Source organism: Passer domesticus, chromosome 12 (genome assembly GCF_036417665.1).
Source record: "Passer domesticus isolate bPasDom1 chromosome 12, bPasDom1.hap1, whole genome shotgun sequence".
Classification (NCBI taxonomy): Eukaryota; Metazoa; Chordata; class Aves; order Passeriformes; family Passeridae; genus Passer; species Passer domesticus.
This window is the reverse complement of record NC_087485.1, coordinates 17,853,298-17,881,014: the sequence shown is the minus strand read 5'-3', so window position 1 is coordinate 17,881,014 and position 27,717 is coordinate 17,853,298. Positions and strand designations below refer to the sequence as shown.

Genomic DNA, 27,717 nt, shown 5'->3' with positions numbered 1-27,717 from the left:
TGCCACAAAAACAATGAAGCTACAAAATTTACGTGGACAAAACAAAAATTTTTATTAGCAAACAAGTAAAGATTCATCATCACTGGTATTGTTTTCAGAGAGGGAAGTAGATGACTGTAACATTGGCACTTCCACAGAATGGCAACAAGCTGCATGAACACCCAAAGGCTCCTCCTGGTACGAGTCAGGGCAACATTGGTTTTGTCCATTCACTTGGATATGAACATTCACAGGGCTGTCTGGATAACCAGACTCCCACTTTTTTAAGGGTAATCTACATGGATCTTCACTCAGTGGATGGCTTCCACTTAAACTACTGTCCTCTGGGACAGTCCTCCTGGATACTGACCCTCCATGGATCGTTTCTGTAACACTTTCAGACAAAGGATCTCTGAAAGCCTTTCCTGTATCTGCTTTACTGGACTGCTTAAGCTCTCTGTCAGAGTCAGCACTTAAAGATTTATTGGTGTGTCCAGCCTCAGGCTCTGCATGTGCTGCTGTGCAAGTATTTGGCTGGAAGATGTTGGAAGGCGATGGCTCTGTAATTTCAGTCTCTGGCTGCAAGCTGCTACATCCAGCTTCTTGTGGGCCCCTGGCTTGGCCATTTGCCTCTGAACCGGGTCCTTCTGGGGACGGCGGGGGACCCCCAACAGCCCCATCAGCACTGCTGATGATGCCATCTCCCAGCGTGGTCTGCGAGGTGCGGGCAGGTGTCAGCAGGGGGATCTGGCCTCTCACCCGAGGCCTGTGGAAGAGTCTGCTCCAGAGCCTGCCCAGGCGGCGCCGCGACGAGCCGCGCCGGGACGAGTGGCGCCGCATCTGCCTGCGCATGGCTGTCCGGAGGTTCTGCAGCACCGAGGCCTGCAACACAGGCAGAAAACCAGCATTGCACTTACTACAAACACTTCTAAACCCTGTTCTCCCCACGAATATCTCCACTTTGCCACGATACTTAGAGTCGATCCCTGTGCTTGCTTCTTAAATACGTATTATCTAACTATTTGATAGTTAGATATCAACTATTTGAGAACACTAAATGTGCATTCACATTCTCTCAACAGAGAGAGATATTCTCTCTCCCAGGGTTTTCCCTGGAGAAGCTCAGAGAGAAGAAGAGAAAACAAGTCTTGCTACTCTACTTGCTGCTCCTGTTGTTTTTGCACATGTGGAATGTGTTAGGAAGATCGTTTACCTGAAGGGATTTGGATTCTGGTGATGGTTGTTTATATTAAGTAACCAAGCACTTGAAGCTGTGTTCTGGCTGTCCTGAGACACAGGTTTTCCTTTAGTATTCCTTGTAGTATAGTATCTCTTTAATATAATATAGTATTCATGTAATAGAATAAGCATTTAACTAAGCAATTGTTCAGCCTTCTGAATCAATGGAGTCAGATGCCAATCATTCCCTGCATACTACAACCAAAGACAGCTCTGCCTGTACCAGAAGGCTCTCATGATTCACAGAATGGCTTGGCTTGCAAGGGACCTTAAAGATCATCTAATTCCAAATTCCCTGCTGTGAACACCTCCCACTAGACCAGGCTGGTCAATGCCCCATCCAACCTGGCCTTGAACACTGCCAGTGAGGGCAGCCACAACTTCTGTCCCTTACAGTGTTTCCTTTGAGTTTCAGCTCTGCTTGTCTGTCCAGGGAGTTAATTTTCCACTGGAGTAACAAACTACAAGCGCTTTATTACATTAGGAACTGCACCTCAGATGGATACTTCTGACACCCTAAAGGAGTTTTATGAGTACTTCGCAATGAAATAGAATGACTTAGTGGCTTGCCAGTGTAATTTATCTGTAAATGAAAAACAATCATTTTGGAAAATTAAGAATTTTCCAAAACTCCTGATAGAGACTTTATTTTCTTATAATTTCTGGACTATTTAGTTTCAGCTTGAAAAGCCTTTTTCTTCTATCTACTTTGTGACCTTTCTCTCTGTCTCTATTCATTCTGTCTTGACATATAGCAAAAGTGCTTACATCACTGCTGTCCCCCAACAGACACATTAAATGTATTTAATTTTAAATAACGTATTAATAAATGTGTTTAATTTTAAATAAATCTATTTAATTTTAAAACTACCCACAGCAGGAACTGTGGCTCTTCAGCTCCATGTAACACATACACATTTTTATATTACTTCCGTATAATTAGCACAGCCACTGAAACACAGTTCCAGATTGATTGTATCTAACTTATAGCAGTTTGGCTGCTGAAATATTTACTGGCATGTGTCTGCATACTTGTGATGCATTGTACACAGGGAAGTCTTCCACTGGGGGGATGAGTCCTTGTGCAATCAGCTGTCCGTAGGAGGGTGGAGCTTCCCGCCGCACAAACTCTGCCTCCAGCCGCGTCATCTGCGTCTCAAATGCTCTGGGAACAGAAGCAGAGAGAAAACATGGAACAGAAGTAACAGCTTGTCCTGCCTCCCCGACACTAATGTATAAAAGCACTGCCAAAGGGCTCCTGCTAGGAGTAAAACCACAGAGCTTTCACTAAGCACCGTGAAAATCTTATCAGGGTGCAAAAATAAACAAAAGGACTAAGGGTACAGGGTATAAACACAAATTAATCAAACCAGCAAACTCTCTAGTGCAGTCTCAGGTTGGACACTGTACAAACTGAAGTTTTTTCAACCAGCCAGTAATTGTTGTGCCAGTAACAGCAGCAACTTGTTCAGCAATGGCCCAAAGGTTATTTTTGGAAAAGACATTAAGAACTGGAAACAATCGCACAACAGGGGCAGCTTGCAGTTGCAGAGAGGTTTGCCAGTCAGACCAGAACAGAGGCACTGAAGTTCCCACCTCAGCAGAGCAGCTCTTTTGCAGGTCCTTAATCATGCAGATTTGATCAGGAGAGAATGTAAAGCACACTGTTTAAAACACAGTGCCAGCAGCATAGCACAGAGCTGGTGCACACGATGAGATGGGACCCACAAAGTCCCTTACGACTCCTACAAGGCAGACAGACCCCCACTTCTCATAGGCAAAGAAACACACACACTCTACACCCAGAATGAGGCATACAGAACCAGAGGAAAGGGGCACTGCTTACACCATGGACAACTCCCACTGAGAATAGGCCCCACCACAGCAGGACACCACTTTAAGAGAACTGAGAACTGCAGTTTTTGGGAAGGGATGAAGGGTTGTTCAATTCAGATTCAGTGAAGATTTCACTGTAGCAATTCAGCATTGAGTTTTTGGAAGGGGCAATGGGTTTTTGTTGCAAGGGGATGAGAAGAAAAAGGCAGATTAGGTTACAAACAGATTCTGCCATACTGCACAATAACCATGTACTTCTCACAGACCACAGAAGAGCTGCTATTTCCACTCACTACTCCCAGAAATCTTCTCTAAGCCTAATGCAGTGACTACTATTTAGCTGTCATCAGGTCCTTGGATTTGATTTCACAGTATTTTGCAAATTCTCTGGTTAAGAATCAACTTTCTTTTCCATTTAACAAAACGGAAAAAACCACCACAGCTATGAAAACACCAAAAAAGCAAGACACTTACCTGTACTCCCTGGTCCTCAGAGAATATAGTTTAAATGCACAACCCAGTGCTATCACTAGCAGCAAGCCACACACGAGACTCCCAATCAGAGCAGCTGTGATGACCTTCCTGGGAACAATCACCAGGCAGTTCCGTTCATCACTTCCATCCTGGCAGTCTTCTTGGCCATCACAGCGCCAAGTCTCAAAGATGCACAGATTTGTCCCACAATGGAAATTTCCTGGCTGGCAAGTAAAGCAGTTTTTTTCATCTGAGCCATCTGGACAGTTCTTCTGGTTATTACAGCGGTCAAGTATTGAGTAACAAAGCCCACTGTTTCCTTCACATGGGTACTCATTCTTCTGGCAAGCAGGACAGTTCTCCTCATCCTTGCCGTTTGGACAATGCCACCAGCCATCACAATGCTGCTTATCTGTGAAACACTCCTCATCACTTCCACAAGGGTGCTCCCAAGGAAGGCAGTAGCCTTTCACCTGATACGTTGCATTGAATCCATGGCCAGTGCTCTTGGAGCGGGCATGGTACGAGACAGTGAGCTGGCCCTTGGATGACTCCACACTCACAGAGTGCCTGTTGTTGTGGTGTGAAAACGTCTGCATTAATTTATCACCTCTCTCTCCGATGCCATCGTACACCTTTACATAGTCATTGTAGCCTAACTGCAAATCCAGCTGCAGCAGAACGTGCCGATTGTCCTGTGTGTCCACATACCACGTGCAACGCAGGTCAGACCTGCTGTGGTCAGCACGGAATAGGTCTGGGGAAGCAAAGGATCCATAGAAATTCCCCAGCCTTTTGCCACAGGAAAGATCAGGACAATTATCTTCATCAGAACCGTCACCACAGTCTTTAACTGAATTACATCTGAGCTCGTTCAGCAAGCATTTGGTGGAGTGCCCTGTGCTGCACTGAAACATTCCTGAGGGACAGATGCTGGAGGGAGGGTCTGTTGGAGGGATAGTGCAATTCTTCTCATCTGAGTTATCACCACACTCATCCATGGAATTACACTTCCAGGTACTGGGAATACACTTCCCGTTTGCACAGTGAAATTCATCTGACTGGCACACAGACTGACCTATCTTTCCTGTGAAAGAGGGCAAGGAGAAAAAAATTAGTTACAAAAGTTCTGGAACTATCTGACACTTTTCAACACCTACTACCATGCACGTCAGAAGCTAATTAGTCAGGCCAGTACACTTCAGCAATACAGTTAAAAAGCCACATGCAAATAATATCAGTGTTACCACACCAACACTTGACAGTCATCAGTGACCCAAGACATTTGCCAAAAAAAACTACTCCTGTCTTCCAAGAGTATGAAGTGAAGGCAACAAACCCCCAAGATTTTACCTCTAATATAAGAAAGGCGAAATCCCTGAGCCTGTCCTGAGCTTGATGCATCTGAGTGAAAAAAGATCCACACATGGTCCCTTGCAGAGATGAAAGATGGAGGTATGGAAGATCCACACACTTTGTACTCCTCCCTCTTGGAAGACGGGCCAATCATCAGCCAGTCTACTGCACACTTCTGAGAGTCTTCCAAATCAAAGTTCTTAAAACTACAGAGAACAAAAGAAAGCACAAGTTACAAAGAGGACATAAGAGGACAAAACCTAACAGAGAAAGAACAAACTCCAATGGCTGACTTTCTGCATCAAGCAGTGCTGACATAAAGGTACCACATTCAAAGATAATGAAACATCTACCTCCTATATACCACCTTGAGTATATACTATATACCACAGGAACAAAGCACCTCCCCTAATTTGGAAAAGTACCCATCTCACAAGTATAAACATCACACCAAAGAAGCTCCAAAAGCTGAAAGAATGAGTCCTCTTGTACTCATTCCTTAAATAAAACTGCTTCCTAAAATACAGATATGAGGAAAAGCAAAATTCCAGAACACATTATACAGAAAGTAGATTAATTTCAGCAGTCATTTCCAACTGTAAAAAAGCTATAAAACTAGGGATGACAGGGTTGACCACTGTCTTGGAAAAAGAACAATAGAAAGCAGTACAAAGAATCCTAAAGGGCTAAATATGAAATACAAATCCACTCCTCAAGCCATGGATGAGAAGGAGAGACCAAGAGAATAGGGGTGAAAATGAAACCAAAAATCTAACACCATTATCTTTTAATTCAAAGATTAAAATATTCCCTTTCTGGGAATGCAAATGCAGAGCAAACAAGACTATAACAGAGTCAAATTTCTAGCCCTTCTGCTGACACAAGCCAAGTGATTATTCAACAGCAGCTTATCTGGTACAAAGAGGAGCCATGACTGTTTGCAGAACACTGAACACAACTGGATAATAATCCCTAACCTGTGGCTCAGGAACCATATGTGCTATTTGTCCTCTGATGATGAAACAGATTGCATTTCTATTCAGCAATCTGCAATGACAATAGCAGATTGCAGACTGCACAGAAAAGCATACTCATTAGGAAAGGGCACACTGTTCAGAACACTTAGAAATTAATTTTGGTCCTTTTTTATGTAACTCAGCTACACCAAATTAACTTGGCAAAAGTTGTGCATACTCCATGCAAATATCTAGACAGAATTTTCAGAAAGGCAGAAAAGCTGTTGCAAAACACAGATCTCCTGCCCTAAAGGATTTTTCACAAACATCAACGACAAATTATTTGAAAAAGATAAATGGAAAGATAATTTTTCTGATATCAATGTGTATTTACAAAAGGCTGTCAATGCCTGCCAGATCTTGACCTTTGAAGCTGAAAGGGAAAGAACAGCAACCATGTAAACTAGCTAATTCATTTAGGCAGGAGACCCAGCCTACCCACACCTCTAGGTCCTGCCAAACACATTGGCTTAATAACTCTCAAAAAAATGTTATCAGCAAGAGCATGAGAAGTAACAGAACACTGAAAGTGATAAGTTAAAATGGAAATTAAGAGATGACAAACAAACATGTGCAAGGACATTCCACTCAGAAATGTCCTTCCTCTTCTCACCCTTTCTCCCACCAACCTCTGTGTCTTCCCAGCTGTGAAGAACTATTCCCACAGCACTCAATTCTTTGCTACAAGAAATCTCCTCAAGCTTCCGAAACCAGCACATTTTGCAAGGAAGTTTTAGATGACTGTGCAGCCAAAATAAAAAGATTTAAGTACTCAGCCATTCAAAGATAAACCAGAGTATTTCTGTTACAGGTGTTCTGCATAAAATGTTCTTAATGACCAAGAAGTGAACAGCCACTGCACCATGAAAAGGAATTATCCAAAGCATCAGGGAAGCTTTAGTTACTCACAAAGTTGTTTGTTACATGAGATGTGAGACAGCATTACTGAGCTACCACATCAGTTTTGCTCTCTGTAACTTATTTTGGCATCACACATCATTTAGGATTTCTCTTGTCTACTTGAAGGATTGTTAATAGGAATTTTTTAATGAAAACTTTTTGACTAAATGTTAGAAATACCCATCTGCCCCACAGCAGAAGTATCTAAGAAAAGGGAACAGTCACTAAATCAAGAAATGGAAACTCAAAACTGGGAAGGGTGGGGGGGAATGACTAAAAAATTTCTTTTTGTATGTTACAACTTCATTTACTACATCTTCTGGTGCTTTATTTTGTAGTTATTTTAGATGTACCATGATGAACCTTTCAGATGCAAACAAATTGTTCTCCTATCTTACCCAGTTCCCAGCACTCCAGCTGGGTCCCACAGCCAGTGGCACTGGCACTCATTTTCCTTGCTCTGCTAGAAATAGATAGAAAAGAGCCACTTTTGTCTATCAAGTAAATAATTTAGCCATAGCATGGCTGCACAACACAGACTGCACAACCCAAGGGGAAAATTTGCCTATACAATAACCTGTCTATAATTTTAAAAAGCATTTCTTTCTAGGAAAAAAAGAAAAAAAAAGAAAAAAAAGAAAAATATTTAACACTCTCAATATTCATACAAAGGAAGAGTACAGAAAATCAGCCACATGCACATACCTTGTTTACAAACTCCTTTGCAGATGACAGCAATACCTCTCAAGAGCCTGCATTCATGTACAATTAATATCTTTTAAGTCTAGTATTGTACATTGCTAATAAACAGTTTTTTTGGTTGTGGAAAAGGAACAACCTTTAGTTCCAGCTTCCAATGCAGAAGCCCAGGCATACAGAGGATAAATTATTTTCCTGAGTGTCACTTGTGGATCTCGGACAGACTCAGAGCAGAATCCCACATTTCTTCACTAACAAATCCAAACTTCAGCCACAGAGTACAAGGGTGATGAGGCAGAACAGACTTGCAAGGAAACACTGTGTTTAACAGATTCCCTAAGAACACCATGCCTCTCAGAGACACACATCCTACTGAAAAAAATGCCTTGGTATTCAAAAAGGGCAATACAGAATATTCACAAGAACAAACTCTGTTACAAAAACAAATCTCTTAATCCCAAGTGCCTAGAACTTTCAAACACAATTTCTCTGTGTATGTTCTAGTTCTAATGTGAAGTTTTATGTGTAATAGATACCACAGCATTTATAAAATTTTTTCTGCTAAGAGACAAAGTCAAAGCAATTAAGTTCTCCCTTATGCAAACTAATCAACAGATGTATTTTCAACAAACTTTCCTTTGATTAAGGCATTGTCACTATTTCAGCACCCTTTTAAGGTATATTGCCCCTACTAGAAGCAATTTTTTCCTCGTCTACATTGATGGTGATTTTACAAGACCAAAAGCATTATACACACCACAATTAACACTACCTTCTCAAGAAATATGAAAACAACATGAATACATATGTTTGCACTTGTAAGTATATAAAATTTGGCTCTACTTCATAATGCATTTGTGACAAGATTTTGTGTTAGCAGTTTCTGCCATTCTACTCTAAGTAGCCCAATGATTTATTTTAGCCAAGACTCCTGAATACTGCACTCAGCCTCTACTGCTTTACTTCTTTCATCATCTCTAATTAGATCTAGAGCTGCTCTGTTATAGTCCTCTGAAGAATAACTTAATCCTGCTACCCACAAAACATTTATTTATTCAGTTGAGCTTTCTCAAACTGGAATGCAAATTTTTCTGTCAAAAGGGTTGAATGAGTATTGGTATACAGTGGAAATGCAGGACAAAGACTTGTGCTTGTTCTGCTTGTAGGACTACACAGCCACTGTACAGTCTTTGGAAAAGTACTGAAGTCTGTAGCTACTGATCTTGAGGGAAGTCTCAGACCTTTTGTATCAAAAAACTACATTTTTTGTGACTGAAACAAGAAGCAGGAGCCATACTGAAACAGAAAGTTCTTACATGTAACATCATCCATATCTCAGCAGCACCAGTCAGTACCACAGTGTTTTTAAACACCTTGGGCTGGGAAGCACAGGATTTGAGAGGAAAAACGAAGTTTGTTGGTTTTTTTTGAGAGGAAAAGCAAAGCTCTGCTCAGTCACTAAACCTCTCCAGCAAAGCCCTCTGACAGGACTGGACCAGGGACCCAGGGGTCCATCCTACCATGCAAGCTGCAGGGCACAGCAGGGTTAAACCCCAGCCCTTGCACTCCTAATTACAGCCTTACCCCCTGCACCAGACACCCCCCTCCACCCAAGAGTTTCACTTGCAGAGCAAGGCTCCCCTGCCCTGGCATCCTGGCACTTGGGGATAAAGGGAAGGAGAAACTGGCTTTCCTCCAGGTTGTGTTTCCTCTCCACAAGCAGAGCACACAGCCCTAGTTCACAGGGCAGGGAGAGGAAAAGCAGTAAAACATTGGCATTTCCAGCACCAGAACCACAACATAAACAAAATACAACACCACCACAGAACATCCTTTAAAATGGCCTGACCTTGGGCTGTTCTCACTGCTACCTGTGGATCTCCAAAACAATAAAGGAATGTAGAAGGAGACTGGTGTACAAGATCAAAATTATTGGACCAAAATTTGCAGGTTTTGTTTCTCCTGAAAGATGCTTTTGTCTTGCTCTTGGAATGTCTCTTCCACATTTTTATAGAGAAGTACAACAGTAACCAATTAAACACTGAAAGTATTCAGAATCTGAGGATCAGAACAACTCAATATGAACTGAGAATTGCAGCACTAAGTCTTGTTTTTACTGAATTCTGCAGAAATCAGTAACTCATCTGATTCCTTTTCCAGTGGCATGATACTAAAAAAGAGTTTACCTCCAACAGTGAGCAGACCTCCAGGAGTACACAGGAAATTACAATATTAGTCATATATATCAGTTTTTGCCTATGTACTCATACAAAGTAACAGCATACAATGCTATCTTCCTATTATCTATTTTTACATTGCTGGAAAGTACTTCATCAAACCAGACTACCATAAACACACATTAATAATCTATATATATGAGAAGAATGTGCTTCCTGCAAAACTAATGCTTAGGAGAGTTTTGTTTTTTGCCATCTGCACTGAAAGGAACAGTAGCAGCTAGGGGAAAAAAAAGTACTTCTATAAATAATGTAGGGAATTCTCTACAACCCTTTCAGTAATTTAGGCACGAGGGACTACAGATTAAAGAGAAGAAAGCTTTCTTAGTAACTGGGAAAGGACAAACATGGGATGCAAAATCTGAATGAAAGCAATTAGCAAATAAATAAAAAAGTAAATGTCCAATTTGGCCCTCTAAACTAATTTTAAAATTGGAGAATAAATATTATGGATAGGTCAGTAAAGCACAGTCCCAAAATAAAACCAACCAATTAAGCAAGAAAAGTTACTTCTATTTGCCAACTTCTCACAGAAAGTGTAGACTGTGAACAACTGATGACTTAATTGGCTCATTAAAACCTTCTGCTTAACCACTGAAGCACAAGGACCTGAAGTCAGGAAAGCTCTGCTCCACTCCCAGCTCCCAAGCAGCAGCTAACTGCATAACCTTAGACAAGAGACACTCCCAAGCAGGGGCTGTTTCTAGTAGGGGCTATTTCTTCAAGGGCTGAGCAAGTAAATGGCTATTGTGAGGTTTTCTCCAATTAATGTCAAGTTCTGAAACACTATGAGTTTGGTAAATAGACCAAAGCAGTGAAGCAGTCCCTTTAACTCTTCACACAATTACAGACCAGCAAGAATATATGAATAGACCTCAATTTTATGCAGAAAGTGAAACTCAAATGGTATCTGACAGTTTCTTTTTTCAAAGCCAGTGTTATGAATCACTGAAGTGAAAGCCAATGAAGGTGATCCCCTCACCTCAGTTAATAAGAGACAGCTTGAATGGGTCACTGAGTAAATCACTTTTCAATACTCTTGTCTTGAATTCTGAACATGGAGAACATTTTACTTGCAGTCCCTAAATTCCAGTACTAAAATAATAAATTTATACTCCACCCACACCAGGGTTAATTCCAACCAAGTAACAGTGACTGCTAAACAAATTTTTTTTCATCTTTTTCTTGATATGAGGAAACATAACCCTATAAAGCCTGTAAATGATGGTACAAAGGCAGTTACTGCATACAACATCTTTATATGATCTTACATGGATTTATATAATCCTCTGTGAAAAGAAGTACAAAAATAGAGAAAATGGGTGGAAAAATCAAGTCGTTTCCAAAACAATAACTAGCAACTGATCACGCAAATTTAAAGAGACATAATATAGTCCTGGAAACAGTGGCTACAGGCTTGTTCACAGGTCTCAATAGAACTATTCCATCAGACACATGAATTTGAAAGAAAGCATTGAAATATGCATATAAAGTGGGATAAGCACAAAGAACATATACTTTCTGTTCATGGGAGAGCTCCCACAAGGATTTCTAAAAAGTAAACTATAAAGCAAAAAAATAACCATGGAAATGTGAAGGTATGAAGAAAATCAATATACACATGAAAGACAGACATTAAGACATAGCTTCTAAAGGAGAAGGCCACAGAAGCCAGCATCTTACATACACACGTAGATCTGACCACTGCTCTACTGAAAGCTGCTGAAAAATGGGTTTATAAAAAATAACCACCAAGTGCAAACAGTTTAGAAATAAAAACTACTTTCAATTGCAATTTTATCCCTTAATGACTCCTGCTGTATCTCTTTATATATATCTCTTACATAACACTGCTGCCTTGTTGTCAACAAGAATTCAAGATCAAAGGAAGTGCATACTGTGTAACAACACAAAGGAGATGGGCTTTTTTGAAACCTTTCAAAATTCAGATGTTAGCACAAGAACTGTGTTTGATTTTCCTAGGAAAATCTAAAAAGCTACTCTTATGCCCTTACCAACACATTGTTAGAATAAGAAGCATATCCAACTGGAAAGCAGAAAACATGTTTGCATTTGAAACCTCCTAGCCTAGGCAAGGCAGCTCCTTCTTTTACATCCTTGCCACTGCAAGGGCAACAGCCTTGTACAGAAATCCTCAGATGCTGTAACATTTTGCATTTCATACATGGGAGTGAGTCATTCCAAGCACATTTACAGTCACAAACATAACACCACAACACTAATCCCTGGGATGTAAACACGTAGTTTCTATTGTTTGCATGTGCAGAGGAGGGCAGGATACGGCTGAGCATTCAGTGAGAGAAAACAAAGCCATTCAGAAATCTTTCAAGGCATGCTGCTGTGCCTTGTGGCAATAATGTGTGTACATCTCAATTGTACACACATTATTGCCACACCTCACCTAGACTCTGTTACACTCACACTGGCAGAAGAGACTCCTAATTCTAACTGGAGCTCTGAGACATTTTCATAGCCTAAACTGCAGCATTATTCTCCAGAGTCAAGTCCTGTGTCTCACACTTTCTCAGTTTCCAACAGTCTCTGCTTTGAAACAAATTCCCCACATCCAATGTAATGTAATGGGGTTTAAAAGCATATTTCTATTTATGAATTTCAAATGCTGGCAGGTATTTACTTCATTACTTTTGGTGAGTAGTTCCTATTTTGAACTACGGATGGTGGAGCCTTCCTATTATTCCATCTGTGGCAGATTTGTTTCAATTTCTGAGCATCTGCAGTTGAAGAGATTTTGCAGCCCTTTTAAGCAAAGAATGAGCAGATGGTGTCAAATGTAACAGTACTAAAGCCCCCAAAAAACTTTTCCTAGGTTTTAATTTTTAAGTAAGAAATTCTTGTCTCATGAAGGATCCTACTACTAGCCCAGAGAAATTAGGCACATCCACAGTATGCTCACATTATACCCTAAATATTCTTAACAAACCATTTGCAGTACATTTTGGTCTTTATTGAACAGCATTTTTCTAGAATTGAGCTGAAATTGTATCACAAATGCTAACTATTATTTGATTTGTTGGAAATAAATATTAAGCAGAAAAGCATGTGTCTTTTGGTAAACAAGTAACAATAAGCAATAATTATCTTCAACTGTCTATATAAACATAGCACCATTTTAAGATATTAATGAAAATGCTATGTTTTCTCTAACAATTTTACATGTCCACTGAAGCTGTTGCAGATTTTATAGCCTTCACCTACTCCTATTTATAAGCAATGAAAGGAATATAATGTGAGTAGATATATTGCTGTTTCCCACTCCCTCAAGCATCAGGGGTATATGAAATCTCACATGGGCATTGCGAGGATAAATACATAAAAGACCACAAGTGACTTGTGTAATCACAGATGTCAGAAGTAGCCCACAGAAACAAGCCATGGTGAAGCATTTTTAAATGGAGAGAGGTGCCCAACCTGGAACCATGTTCCAGTGTAACCAATTTCAGCAATCTTTGATCATCCAGTGGCTCTGAAGACAGCCTCTCATTGGTGTATCAGTTAAACTCACATTTTGATTTGTTTCAGCAAATCAATCCTTTACCTCCACGAATATCCAACCATACCTAATTGTTATCATATCTCCATGATCTCCTTGGATGTACCAGCTGCAGTTTATGGCTGGAGGATAGTTGGATGGCCAAGAAGGACTATAGATGACTCCCCGTCTCTCCGTGTGCTGTTCCAGTTCTCCACTGCAAGCAGCTGTCAATAAGGGGAGACAAATAATATTGTTAATGCTTTGCCTAATCAACAATTCATATTAGTTTCAAGAGCTTTCATCAGTTTCTGGAGACTGCAGACATATGAGAGTCAACAGTTTTATCCTCTCACTGCTCTGTTCCCTGCCCTGGTTTTTAATTAAGACACTCACACCAAGTGTAGGTAGGCAGAACCTGCATTGCAATGCAGGACAAATCCATAATCTTGTATGAATCCACCATGGGCTACAATCAATATTACTGCAAGGGGATGTAATACAGAAATCCTTACACCAGCTTCCCAAAGCCTAGGAAGGTCACCCAGCAAGTGAATTGTATTAACTGTAAAGTAGCTAGTAGCTCATTTTGCTGTGACATGTTCCTGGACATGCTGTTTATTCTCTTAACCACATGAAGAGTTTGTAAGGGTTAAAAAAATACCACCACCCACCACACCCCCACCCCTCCCACAAAAAAGTAAACTGCAGTCCAATGTTAAATGTTTTCACTGAACATTACTAAAGTACTCTAAATTCCTTCTGAACCCACATAGATGGGAAAAAATTTCAAGACAGGAAAGGAGCAAACAAGGCCACATAAAGCTCAGCATTTTCAAAGCACATTTAGTTCTTCCTATGGAAAACAGCAGGCTATATCAAATACTTATAATTTGTAATTAAGCAATTCAAAAATGAAAATTAAACGTTCTGAGAACAAGCTGAAAAGCTGTTCTGATAAGAAAACATACTTCAAGCAGATTACAAGAGGGAAAATTCTCTGCAATGCAACAGCTATTCTGAACATTCTCCAAAAATATTATTTAAACTATTTTTAAAACAAATTACTATCTAGAGCATGACTTGTGGACTGCAGCTGAATATTTCAGTTTTTGACAGAAGCTTACATTATTTTAGTTGAAAAATACAGCAAGGAAAAAAAAAAGGTTGCTTATACCTTGTCACCTCATACACATACACATCCAAATACACTGCATTATAAATGAGAGATTTACAGCATTGCTTGAAATCCAGCCACACAAATACACCACTTTCAATTCCCAGTTGGGATCGGATTTAGCTGCACGGGAGGGATGGATGGAAGGAAGGAAGGAAGGAGTACCAGCAAAGCTGCAGTGGAGTCAGGTGGCCGGGCTGCCTGCAGGGCTCCTGGTGGGGCTGGGCTGCACCACCTCCCCTCCAGGAAACCTGGGCCTGCCACTATTCTGTTTGTTCACAGCAAGCACTTCTGAAGTGAGAGCCACAGGAATACAAAAAGCATCAGGTGAGTAACTTACCTGAGGCAAAACATAAAAATGCTATTATTTTTACTCTCCAGGTAGAGCATTCCACTGAAATACATGTATATAATTCCTACTAGTTTCTAAGGCCACAAAAACATACAGAATACACAAATATATGAAAGCATCTATTTACAAACAAATATTTTGCAGTAATGAAGACACAAAATCAAGAACATTTTTGCTATCACATTTCTAAAACCAGAACTGCCCCATGCCACATGCTGGCAAATACTGAGATGCAGATGCAATTACAGAAACATAAAAGCAAATGTAAGACTTTTCAACTCCAGTTCTCGGTTTCTTTAGGGCTATAATTGTGCTCCTCCACATACTGTTACTGCATCAACATATCACCGTAGCAGAAGAGGATCAAGAGCTAGCAAACACATAAAGGAGCTGGAAAGGCTGCATTTCCTAACTGCAGCTTAGTAACATTTCAAAATGGGAAGGAAACAGAATCCACAAAGTGAGAGAACAAGTACAAGCAGACAGCACTATCGAGAGGCTTCCAGTAACACCTGTGCAAATATTTCTGCTGCCCTTGTACCGTATTATGTTCTGGATAAATATCCCTTACTCATAGTACCTGCAATAAAACAGAGTTAAGATTACACAAAACTTATTTAGTTTCCATTCTGAATCCCACCAACAGGCTGATGGCTGGGCACTTCCATTCACACATCCATCAGTGTAGTTAGGGGAGCTATTATTCTCCCAAATACTTGTTTCTCAGTTTTAGGAAGTAATTACAAGGACTCTCAGTAATAGTTACTTAAGTATCCCAGCTCTTTTGATGTAATATCACTACATATTTTTCTTTTGGAATAACATTGTTTCCTAATGTAGAGGATCCACTGTAACATCACAGTTCAGGTCTTCAGTGAGAAATGCTTTTTCTTACTAACACTGCACATCTGATATAAATGTGAGGCAAGAAAAAAAAAAAACAAGTGACAAAAGAAACAGATTCTTCCCTTCAACAGAAGAACTGTAGCTGTGCAAATCTAAGAACATAGCAAGGAAAGGGCTGCACTGACACTAAATGCCATTTTTGGCAGTTCATCTGACAATGGCTATTGTTGCCAATACTTTACCATGGCCTTATCCCCACTGACACATATCAAGCTTTTCAGACTTGTCCTACTCAAAATCAAAAGGACAATTGCTTTGCTCTTGCAAAGCTCTTGATTTGAATGGACCACAAATCTGAATTAATATCTGTTTTAGTTTAAGAGAATTTGAAGGAGAAGTTTTTGGATCTAGCTATCTCCCTCAGGGGTCCAAGTAAGTAATGAATGTAAGTAGATTAAGTGAAAAAATAACCCTTTTTTTTTTTACTAAAAAGCAGAATAGCAAGTCAGAAACTGTGGATGACACAGTTTAGTCAGAAAGAGAGAAACAGATAGCTTTCCCAGGCATTGTCATGGAGAAGTTGTGGGAAGCTCAAAGAAAAGAATTAAAACAATTCTTATCTCAAGTGTGTACACGTGGTGTTTGTGAACATGTGGAATGTTGTGATGTTTATGGACAAGAAGGTGTTGTTCCTAATTAAACCAACTTGTGAAGGGTGTTGTTTGAGAACCAAGGAGGTTCTGGGTGAACGATCCTGCCTATAAATATCTGAAGTTCCTAATAAAGTTTCACATCATGCCTCCCGAGTTTTAAAGTCAATGTCGCTGCTCCTCACTGTTCCTAATCCAAGGATGACAAGAAACAACAGCAAGTAACGACTGAAATACAAAACTGCTCAACCCTGTGGACTCCCCAAAACAAAAAGAGACCCCAAACAAAAATTGCCAGGCACAGCCCCCAGGGTGGTGCCCTGGATTTCGAGCATGGGGATCACAGGCAAAGGGGGAAGTGTTGTCAGTATTTCTCCACTGTCCCCACTCCGCTCTCCTGCCTTTCCCTTGGCTTATCTCCTGACAGCTGGAGCCCCGACTGAAGTTCTTTGGATTCGGGGGGCTGCAAGCTCACGGAGGGCACTTGTCTTGCTAGAGGCAGGGGCAGTCAGGAGAGGGCGGCAGGGCAGATCCTCTCGGCTGGGAGCGGCTGGAAGCGGAGCGGGCTGCAGCGAGCTTTCCTCCCGGCGGTGTCCCCAGCGCCCGAAACCGCGGGGAGCGGACAGAGCGGCACAGGGCTGGAAATGGCTTCAGCTGCTGCTTCCTCTCGAACGGCCAGACAGGACACCGGGCCTGGGCCATAAACGGCATCGCTGCCGCTCCCCCTCCGTTATCTCCGAGCCGCCACCACGAGGCACAGAGAGGCTGCTGGGGGGGCAGCTTTGGAACAACATGCACCACAGCAAACACACACGGCATTCACACACACACTGCTCAGAGACACACAAACTCACACACAGCACTCACAGACACACCACTCAGAGACACACAAACTCACACACAGCACTCAGAGACACCGTTCAGAGACACACAAACTCACACACAGCACTCACAGACACACCGCTCAGAGAACACAAACACACACACAGCACTCACACACACTGCTCAGAGACACACAAACACACACAGCACTCACACACAGCACTCACAGACACACAAACTCACACACAGCACTCACACACAGCACTCACAGACACACAAACACACACAGCACTCACACACAGCACTCACAGACACACAAACTCACACACAGCACTCACACACAGCACTCACAGACACACAAACTCACACACAGCACTCACAGACACACAAACTCACACACAGCACTCAGAGACACACAAACTCACACACAGCACTCACACACACTGCTCAGAGACACACAAACTCACTGACACACACACAGCACTCACACACGCCGCTCAGAGAGACACAAACACACACAGCACTCACACACACTGCTCAGAGACACACAAACACACACACAGCACTCACACACACCGCTCAGAGACACACAAACTCACTGACACACACACAGCACTCACACACGCCGCTCAGAGAGACACAAACACACACAGCACTCACACACACTGCTCAGAGACACAAACTCACTGATACACAAACTCACACACACCGCTCAGAGACACACAAACTCACAGACACACAAACTCACACACAGCACTCACAGACACACACAGCACTCACAGACACACACACACATCACTCCTGACCAGGGAACTTCAGAGATACAGGAACGATTTTTGGGCACAGATGATTATGAGTACACTATCATTGTGCATGACACCAAGACACTATTGCCAGAATTTAATTACACTGTTTTAATATATGTCCACGGTCCCCTAAACCTGTTGGAGCACACTGGGGACACACACACACATACACCCCTTCCAAACCTACTGCAGTGTTTACCCGAACCTCACTTAATTCCCTCATGTTTTTGATGCCTTTTTTTCCCCAATCTTTTTTTTCCTCATTACTACAGGCTTTGCAAACATCCATCAACCTCCTCCCTAAAGCAGTCGCCTGCCCCTCCACTCCTTGTGCACTGCAAGGAAGAAAAGGTGAAATACCCCAGCACAGCTTTCAGCAGCTCTTTTTTCACACATATAAATTTTGAAAGAAATACTTTTACTACACAGCCTTCAGTGCTGACAACAAAATGGTAAAACCACACAAGGGCAGAATTTTATACTGCTGGGGCTTCAATATTAATAAAAGGGTCCCAATTCCCTCCTCAGCTCCTGGCCATGAAGTCTGCAAAATCACACACATGCCTAAGTATTGTGTTAATAAGTACTTAGGGCTTCACACTGTGATTCCTTAAGGAAAATAAACAAAAGCCTGTTCAAACTGCCAAAACATCTAAAGGAAAGGGAAGTTCCTAAATAAAAAGGCACAGTCCTGGATTCTGAAGACCTTATCATCAGTGACAACACAAAAGAATAGCAATGATAACACTTTTTCAACAATTCAGTGTCTTTCCACAGCCTTTCTGCACAAACCTAGAAGGAAAGTGAAATCCCAATTCACTAAAAACTCCAAACTTTCTCACATTTAGCATTACTGAAAAAACATAAAAATACCAATTCCTGGTTTGGCCAACCAACCCACCAAAAATCTTACTGAGGTGGTGCTTTTAAAGAAAAGATAAATTATAAAGACAGACAATAATCTTCCACAGTTAAAAAAAACAAAACAACAAAACAACAACAAGCAAAAAAAAAAAAACCCCACCAAGCAAAGAAAAAGAAAACCCCAAACTTTAAACAAATGCCAGAAGAGATCTGAGTTCAGAGTTTCTGTCAAGAAGGCATAAATCTTAATGAGGCTTTCTGTAACGATCAAATTGATTTCTTCTACTGTAAACAGCAGTGGATTCCCTCTGCCAGTTAAATATGCCACAAATACGTGCAATGACGTTTCCAAAACCTTTACATTAATAATATTACTTTTACTTTTGCAAGAGTAACTGTAATAAAACATACATTAAGCTTCACCAAAGGACAGCACTGAGGGTACTATGCTGTGCTGGAATACATTTTCAGACAATCCCAGACAAAAATAAATCCTGTAGCTTCACATTATTCTGGACCAGGGCCTGTCCCAGTCACAAGGAACACATCCCTACCATCTGCTCCAGGGTAAAAGATGTTTTGCACTTGCCACAAGGAAGCTCCTCTCAAACCCAAATACCTGGCAATACACATTTCCTCAAGTAGCTCTCTCAGAGTCAGGACACTCTCCCCAAGTTCTCACAACACTCCCTCAAGGAGAGCTTGCACACATGGTTTAATGCAGATCCCTTATGCCTGTGGAAAAAGAAGACTTTTAAGGCTCCCCTTGGCTTTGCCCAGTCTCCAGGCTTCTGCTCTTGATCAGAGCCAGTGAAGGGAGAGTCCAAGGGTTCCACCTAGAGATGTGACAAAACCTGAGCTCACACTGCTCGACCAACAGGCTGACCCAGCTTGGTGTGGGCACAGGTACGAGAAGCTGCACATGGATGGATCGCTCTGTTGCAATGACCTGTGTTGATCATTTTCACCCCAAGCTCCAGTTACACCAACAGGAGACAAGGTTACTCTTGAAAGTGTATGAAGACAGGAAAACATGAAGACTACAATACTCTGAGGTTTTCAGCATACTTGCAGAATAAAAGCCAGATGTTACAACTCTATTTCTAGTGAAAAAAAGTGTTAAAAAGCAGCACAGCCAACTGGAAGAAGCTCTATATATTTTAGGCTGGGGCAGTATCACCAGTATAAGTAAGCAACTGTGTAATTACTTAATTTACACTCTGTAAACTCATGCATCATACACCAAACAGATGCCAAACTCCATCAAAAGCTGAAGAACCATCCAGGCAGAACATACTAGGACATAAATGACACTCTGTACCTTTCCACTGAAAGAATGGAAAATACTATGTTGCAAACAACACATCCTGCATGGTTTATCCACACTTCCTCTAAGCTCAATTTAGGCAGGTTACCTAATCATAAAATTACTACCTTCTCCTGATTTAAACCTTCTCTCAACCTCCAACTTTGACTTGAACACTCAAGCTCCCACATTATTTTATGTTTTGTCCTAGAATTATTTTTCTGTTTTCCAATATACTTTCCTCCCATCTCCCTTATTTGCTGTTTTCTGTTTTAATATAAGTTGCAGCCTCTCTGGGAATAAAGTACATCTACACGTATGACAGTGGATTGACAGTCACAAGAGGGTCCTTATCACTAAGAGGACCCTGAATGCAATATTCCCATAATGTCAGTACATCACTGCTAGAGAGAAGGAAATTACACTAAGTGCTGTGATTCTGGTTGAATTTCCACACTGACATTCATCAGACATTTTTAATATTCTTGGTTTAGCTTCTTCAGGAATGAGCCACTCTCCCTGACTTGGTTCTCCCAGGCACACTTCCTAAACACAGAGTTTTCCTCTCAACATACCCAGCACTACAACCTTAGCCTCAAGCTTACAATTTTGATCCATCACAATGACAATGATGCAGTCTATAATCCTGTTGTGGTTTAAGCCCCAATGGAAAATAAGCCCCATGCAGCCACTCCTGTCCCACAGCCCTCAGGTGAGAGCCGAAATGCAGACTGGGGCTGAGAGAACAATTTACTGTTACTGGAACCATTTACAATTGAACAGCACCAGATGAGAAAACAACCAGTGACAGCAGCGTGTGACAGAGGGTGATGGCCAAAGCACTCAGAGCAGGACAGGGACAGGAGTGACCAGAACACAGGGACAGGGCCAGGAGTGATGTGAACACAGGGACAGGAGTGATGGGAACACAGGGCCAGGAGTGACCAGAACACAGGGACAGGGACAGGAGTGATGTGAACACAGGGCCAGGAGTGACCAGAACACAAGAACAGGGACAGGAGTGATGGGAACACAGGGACAGGAGTGATGGGAACACAGGGACAGGAGTGATGGGAACACAGGGACAGGAGTGACGGGAACACAAGAACAGGGACAGGAGTGATGGGAACACAGGGACAGGAGTGATGGGAACACAGGGACAGGGCCAGGAGTGACCAGAACACAGGGACAGGAGTGACGGGAACACAGAGACAGGAGTGATGGGAACACAGAGACAGGAGTGATGGGAACACAGAGACAGGGACAGGAGTGACCAGAACACAGGGACAGGAGTGACGGGAACACAGAGACAGGAGTGATGGGAACACAGGGACAGGAGTGATGGAACAGGAGTGACCAGAACACAGGGACAGGGCCAGGAGTGACCGGAGTGGCGGCGCAGCCTCTGCACAGCACCTTGGCCTTGTCCCCGCTGGGCACACACAGCTCCAGCCCTGGCACGGGGACAGCCACCCTGGCCATGGGGACAGCAGGACAGCTACCCTGCCCTTGGGGACAGCAGGACAAGGACCCCTGGCCTTGGGGACAACGGGACAGCAATCCCTTGCCCCTGGGGACAGCAGGACAGCAATCCCTCGCCCTCCGGGACACCGCGACAAAGCCCAGGAAGACTTAAAAGTCCTAAACTTCCTAAGATGTCATTGTTAGTCTGTCTTAAACAAATGTCATTTCAAAAGTCACTCTTTCATTAGAACATCTCTCTGCATGGGGAAGAAACAGTAACAGCTCAAAAGAACAGTAAATAGAGGTAAGAAAAGTTATGTCTTACCTAATGAGGTAACAGCACTTTCTATCTTCCCAGTCAGGAGGAGATTCACTGTGTAAAGACAGAAAAACAATGTTCAGACAAATTCTAGCAGTACAGGGCGGCAGTCAATAGTTAACCATTCCTAGGTGTTTGCTGGGGTGTTAGCACAAATGCATTGCAGTTTCCCAACAGAACTTTGCTTATCTGCACAGGCAGGTCGTGTAATCAACTATTATCCTTCACTGGAGCTAAAACAAGTCAATACACAGTGGATGTTTAGTATTTCTGAAACACACTATCAAAAGAAACAACTGCCAATCTATTTTAAATTATCTTCCATAGGATTAATTTTAATTATGGAGCACAGAAGAACAATCACATTAAAACGCAACTATTATCCTTAAATACTTCTCTGAATAAAGCAAAGTTTGTTCCCCTCAGGTAAATGTCACCTTGAAAATCAGCTGCTAAAGCTAACATGATTGCCTTGACTAAGCAAAAGCAATGAAGTTTTCAACAAGGTCCACTAATACAATCAAAACAGGATGAGGCAGTACTTGCAACATATATTTGACTTGCAAATTAAGTTCCAAAGACTCTTCACTTTCTCAAAAGTCTCCTCTCACAGTGTATACCATTAAAGTGATCTGGAAAGAGTAGTTATTGCCAAAGAAAATTTGTCCTATGTCACTGTTCCTCCAGAAGTCAGCATTAACATGTAGTTCCCTATTAGTTTCCCCACACATTCTTTAAAAATTACAGTGTGTCCCACTGACCATTCCCATTTCAACAATCTGTAATATACAAAGAGAGCCTATTAGTAAAATGACAAATGTTTTTAAAAATTAGGTTTAAAATGTCACCAAAAACTTAATTTACAATATCCCAGCCCAAGCACTCACTTTGGCTTTATTTTGCATATGTTAAGTCCTAAATCTTTTAATAGGTAATCTCTTGGCAAGAATTTAGTTAAAAACATCATTTAAAGATCAACAATAGGAGAAGAGAGGAAGAGAAACCGTCCCTGTTCCCAACAGTCACTTAGGAAGCAGCTGACAATTAACACTATTTATGGCTCAGAGCGTGGGCCCCCATTGTCTTCTACACTGTCTAAACACATCCCTAAACAATGACCCTTGCCCTGACTACCTTCTGTTACAACTTAAACCAGCACAAGAGGTACAAAAAGTACTAAAGGGGTGGAAATAAAAAACAATCCCTCAGCTTTCCAGTTCAGCCCCAGTCATGTTTTTCAGTCACCAAACTGCAGCAGCCCAGGTGCCTACAGCGGTCCCTCCATGACTTGTATCTGGCTGTCTACAGTTCAGTTTTCTCCTTTTGGGAGGACTGCTACACACCCCAGGCTGAGGCCAGGCCCTGCAAAACAGAGAGAAAACTGCTCCTGGGGTCACTTATCACAGACCTCAGGGACAAGGACAGTGACTTCCCCCTCTTACTAAGCACTTGGGACTGAGCTTTTAGGAATACACAAAACAAGGAGGGCAACTAAATGGCAGCGTATGGAATGCTCCAGCTTGAGGAGAAACACACCTGAGCCACAGATTTGTGTTAATGAACTTTATTATGATGTTCAAAGGACCCTAACAGCACTGATTTTATTACATAATTAGCTAACATTTGTTATATGATAATAACAATGTGCCATGTAATTATTTCTTCTTTCACAGTGCTAGTTTGCTCTGTTAGGTGAGAGTACCTAGGAGCAAAAATACTATTGTGTACCAGGAAACAACAGGGCCCTGTTAACTCTGGCAAAGCAGCACATCCGTTTGTGACAAACTCTGGATCCAGCAGTAACAGCAACACAACATTTCCTCATCCAATATTAAAGTGCCACTATTCCTGTAACCATAGTAATACAGTCCTAAAGACTGAGATGAAATTAATCCATGATTATGTCACAAATTTATATTCATGAGAAGTAAAATACTTGGTTTTGCTCCAAAGAAAGTACATGAATATACTCTGCATAACTAGTATCAGCACAACTGAAAGCACTGTTTGAAGATCCATTGTATGGAACAGTCTGGGTCTGTACTACCATTGCAATCTTTCTTTATGTTTCCTACCTGAACACTCCCAACAGCCCTAAGAGAAACAAGCTCTGAAGCAGAGGTTTCCTCACACGGCTTAAAAGAGGCCCCAATACCCTTTAAATGGAAATAAGTAGGATGAAGACAAGGAACACAATAGAGTGGAATTAGCCAACTCAGAGCTACATTACTGAGGACAGTTAAACATTTACTACACAAATGCAGTTATAGGCAGCCTTGCACACCACACCTGGCAGATACCTAAGAAAGAGAGCCCCAAAAATACTCATTTATCTCTGCAAAAAAGCTGTTATTGGTTGCCATCCCGCGCCCCCCCATCCACGGTCACTTCCTGCAAGTTCTTCACTCTCATTTTCAAACCTTTTTATACCAAGAAATCAGCAGAAATAGCTCTTTAAAATAAAATCTAAGTCTCAAACCAGATATTTTCTCAAGCAACTCAATAAGCTTACAGTTTCCAATACCCATTTTGCTCACTCACGACCATCAAATCAAACCACCAGCACCCAACTCTCAAAACTAGCAGAGGCTCACAAGAAAGAACAGCCATTCCCTACTGATCTTCTTGTATCTTGCCAAAATAAAAACAGGTGAGAGACTAGAGTATTAGAAAGTTTCCTAGATGCTCTTTTTCTTAACTGTTGAGCAGGTATGGGAAAGCCAGAAAAAAATCCCTGAAGTGGTTCAGTTGGCTTGAACTCCATGTGGGAAACTTACTGTGCCACTCATTTGGATTGCTAAATAATGCTCAGGGTGAGGTTTTCAGCTTGGAAAGGGGCTATTTGGATCAAAAGGGAAATTTACATCTTGGCACCTCCAAACCAAATGACAGGCTTTCCCCACAGCCAGAAGGAGACATCAGCTTCACTGATACCTTCTTATGTGATAACTTTCTATGTCCTCCAGAATTTCTCCAGAATGATAAACAAAATGGCTTCACAAAAGAACAGCTGAAACAAACCCAATTCCAGCCTTTGGAGCAGCAGTTTACAGATGAGGTCACACAGCAATGGTCAGTGGCAGTACATTGATACAGACACCAAACACCCACACACAGGCCATGGGAAAACAAGGAGAGAATGGCCAGAAGCAAGAACCAAAAACAAGGATAAAAGGAAAGGAGAGACAAGCAGGAAGTAAAACACAAAAAATAGTTAAAGTAGCAGCATTAAATTCTTATGGGTTCACTGAAGCAAAATACCTTACAAGCTTCCCACCTCTCATGTTTCTCAACTTCCACTACTGTCAGTTGTGCAAGGAATAGGAATAAAACATTCCAGCTGAAAAGAAGAGCCAGACAGTGAAATTCTAGAAGTCATAGAAAGCAGAAATCTACTAAACTTTCAGCCTGACATCACCCACACCTAAACTTCCCTCTCTGAGGTGTTCTCACTTCAGCTCTGGAGTTTACATAAGCTTTTATTATCTCATTAGTCATTTTAACAATAACCATGCTATTTATGACACCTAATAACAGGTTTAACAAAGGTCTGACTGGGCCACCAAAAAAAAAAAAAAAACCAAAAACAACTAAACAAAATTTTAAAAACCCAAAACACCCCCCAAAGAAGATGAAATTCAGAGATACAGGGAAAATATGTATCTTTCTCTAACTTTAAATAAGCAGCACAGCAGACATTATCCTCATGCTGCGCACATCTCTGGAATCCCGTTAAGATTCTGCAGAAAAGAAGAGTTGTATGACCTGGATGTTCAAACTGCTTGTAGTTTAGCTAACTTTTTACATTGTACTTACATTAATTAAAATAGATACGTCCACAGCAACCTTTAAACTTCAACTTCCTACATGTTTCTAGGTAAGCACTGATGTTGAGGAAGCACTGTTACAAAAACAAGCAGTCTGGCCACAAGATATCCCTTTCTGATCGTTTGCATAACGAACAGCAACTGCCACTTGGGATTATTAAAAATTAACTCTAATCCACTTCATCAGCAAAGAGACGTGGGTTAAAGCACTCCGGACCAAGGAGCGGTGACAGTTTACCGAGTGTGTGTCTGCAGGGCTCAGCGCAGCCCAGCAGTGCCCAGCCGCTCCTGACTGCTCTGCCCCGGCAGGATCCTCTGGCAGGGAGCAGAGCGGAGCAGAGCGGAGCAGAGCGGAGCAGAGCGGAGCAGAGCGGAGCAGAGCGGAGCAGGCAGCTCCAGCAGCTCCAGCAGCCCCGAACTCCACGTGCCGCTGTCACACACCGGGCCTGCCCTTCGCTCCTCTAGTCACAGCCAGGCGCCAGCGCTTCTGCCTAACAACAGCCTGACTGAACGGGCTGACAGACTGGAAACCAGCACCACGCTTCATCACGTTGCCATAAATTAACACCTGCCGAGAAGCAGAGCGGAAAGCAACGGCTTCAGGCAGACGGGAGGGAACAGAGCAGAATATGGCAGAGACACGGAGGGCGAGAAAATGTTTCTTCCCGCTGCCGCTCAAGAGAAGCGCCGGGCAGCCCGCAAGCGAGCCCCGGCGCCGCTGCCCGCACCGCACTCCGCACAAGCTCACAGCCCACGCAAGAACCGCTGATGCCTCCTGAACTTTTTTTTTTTTTTTCCTGGGCCACGCGAGGTTACGGCAGCGCTTCCAGAGCCAAGGGCAAGGCGATGGGTCCCGCTGGATCCGGCTCTGCGCGGCCCCACACCGCCGGGCACGGCAGCCCGAGCGGTGCCTGAGCGAGCCGCGGCCGCGCCGGCCCTCGGCCCCTTCGGAAGCGGGGTGACGGGAGGGGGCTCCGCCGGCACGATCCGGTGTGCTGCAGCCTCGTCCCATCCCGCGCCCCCCACCCACGGTCACTTCCCGCAGGGAGGAAGGGTCCCCACAGCCGCTGCCCGCCGTGCCCCGCCGCCAGGGAGCGGCCGGGCCGCACTCACCCAGGCAGATGGCAGTGAGCGGCGCCAGCGCGCCCTGACGGAGCTCCGCGCCCGCTGCCTTCTCCATGGCGGGTCGCTGTCGCCTGCCCTTCAGCGCGGGGGGAAGCGCGGCGGCTCCGCACCCGCCGAGCCGCTACGCCGAGCCGCAGGAGTCGCCGGCGGCGCCGCCGGCCCGCGGTGCCCCCGCCCGCCGGGGAGCCGGGAGTGGAGCGGGCGCCCGGCGCGGCGGCGGCCCCATGGCCGGCCCGGGCTGCCGCTCCGGGGCAGGTGGCGGAGAACAGACCGCAGCGCCACTGCCCCACGTGACAGGCCCGCCGAGCAGCTGCGGCGGCCGGGCCGGGCGGCGAGGGGAGCGCAGCGCCGCCCCGCTCCGCGCCGCGCACACCTGAGGGGCCGCCGCCAGCGGCCGGGCGGCGCGGGCGGAGCGCGGCCGGGGGCGGAAGGGACGGCGAGGGCCGAGCCCGCCCGCGCAGCGCCGGCCGCCGCGCTTCCTGTCAGGCACGGGTCCCCCCGCTCCCGCCATGGCGCGGGCAGCCGCCGGGCCGGGCCGGGCCCAGCGCAGCGCCCGCGGGGCCGCTCCTGCGCCGGGCGGCAGCGCGGAGCCGCGGGCCCGTGCCGGGAGGCCGCGCCCAGTGCTCCCCCCAGCCGGGAGCCGCCTCGGCCCAGCGGGTCACCCGGATGCCTTTTCCCGGCAGTTTCCTCCGGAGCTGCGCTGAGCTGGCTCCGCTGCAGCTCCCGAGAGCGAGCGCTGTGACCGGTGATGGGAAAAGCCTCCCCGGGAGCCCGGCTGTCCTTGGAGCTCACAGCGCCTTCACCGTACCAGTGCGGAGCCAGGCCCGAGCCCTTCCAGGCCCTGCCGACCGTGAAACAACACAGGTAACGTACCCACAGCAAGGCAGCCGGTTCGGATTGCTACAATCGACT

The 27,717-nt window shown here is 43.7% G+C and overlaps 1 protein-coding gene across 2 annotated transcripts; it reads right to left on the bottom strand.

The window, feature by feature from the left end:
* Positions 1-27: 27 nt before the first annotated feature.
* Positions 28-27,588, bottom strand: LRP3 (LDL receptor related protein 3). 2 transcript variants are annotated; one of them, XM_064386881.1, is made up of 7 exons: positions 26,794-27,588; positions 21,860-21,907; positions 13,336-13,474; positions 4,882-5,090; positions 3,529-4,615; positions 2,233-2,383; positions 28-861 (listed from the first exon to the last, which is right to left on the bottom strand). In XM_064386881.1, exons 1-7 carry the CDS (start codon positions 26,858-26,860, stop codon positions 55-57), a joined length of 2,508 nt encoding a protein of 835 aa, XP_064242951.1. In that variant the 5' UTR covers positions 26,861-27,588; the 3' UTR covers positions 28-54. The 2 variants fall into 2 exon arrangements, with proteins under 2 accessions (XP_064242951.1, XP_064242952.1); XM_064386882.1 differs by having other exon boundaries at positions 2,251-2,383; positions 26,794-27,587.
* Positions 27,589-27,717: the final 129 nt, after the last annotated feature.

What these genes read in the sequence shown, in the direction of transcription:
- LRP3 (XM_064386881.1), bottom strand. Translation starts at nt 26,860, where the DNA reads ATGGAGAAGGCAGCGGGCGCGGAGCTCCGTCAGGGCGCGCTGGCGCCG. An exon ending in TCGCCTTTCTTATATTAGAG is followed by an intron (nt 4,616 to 4,881) that starts GTAAAATCTTGG and finishes CCTCTTTCACAG; the next exon opens with GAAAGATAGGTCAGTCTGTG. An exon ending in AAGTATGCAGACACATGCCA is followed by an intron (nt 862 to 2,232) that starts GTAAATATTTCA and finishes CCTGTGTTGCAG; the next exon opens with GCCTCGGTGCTGCAGAACCT.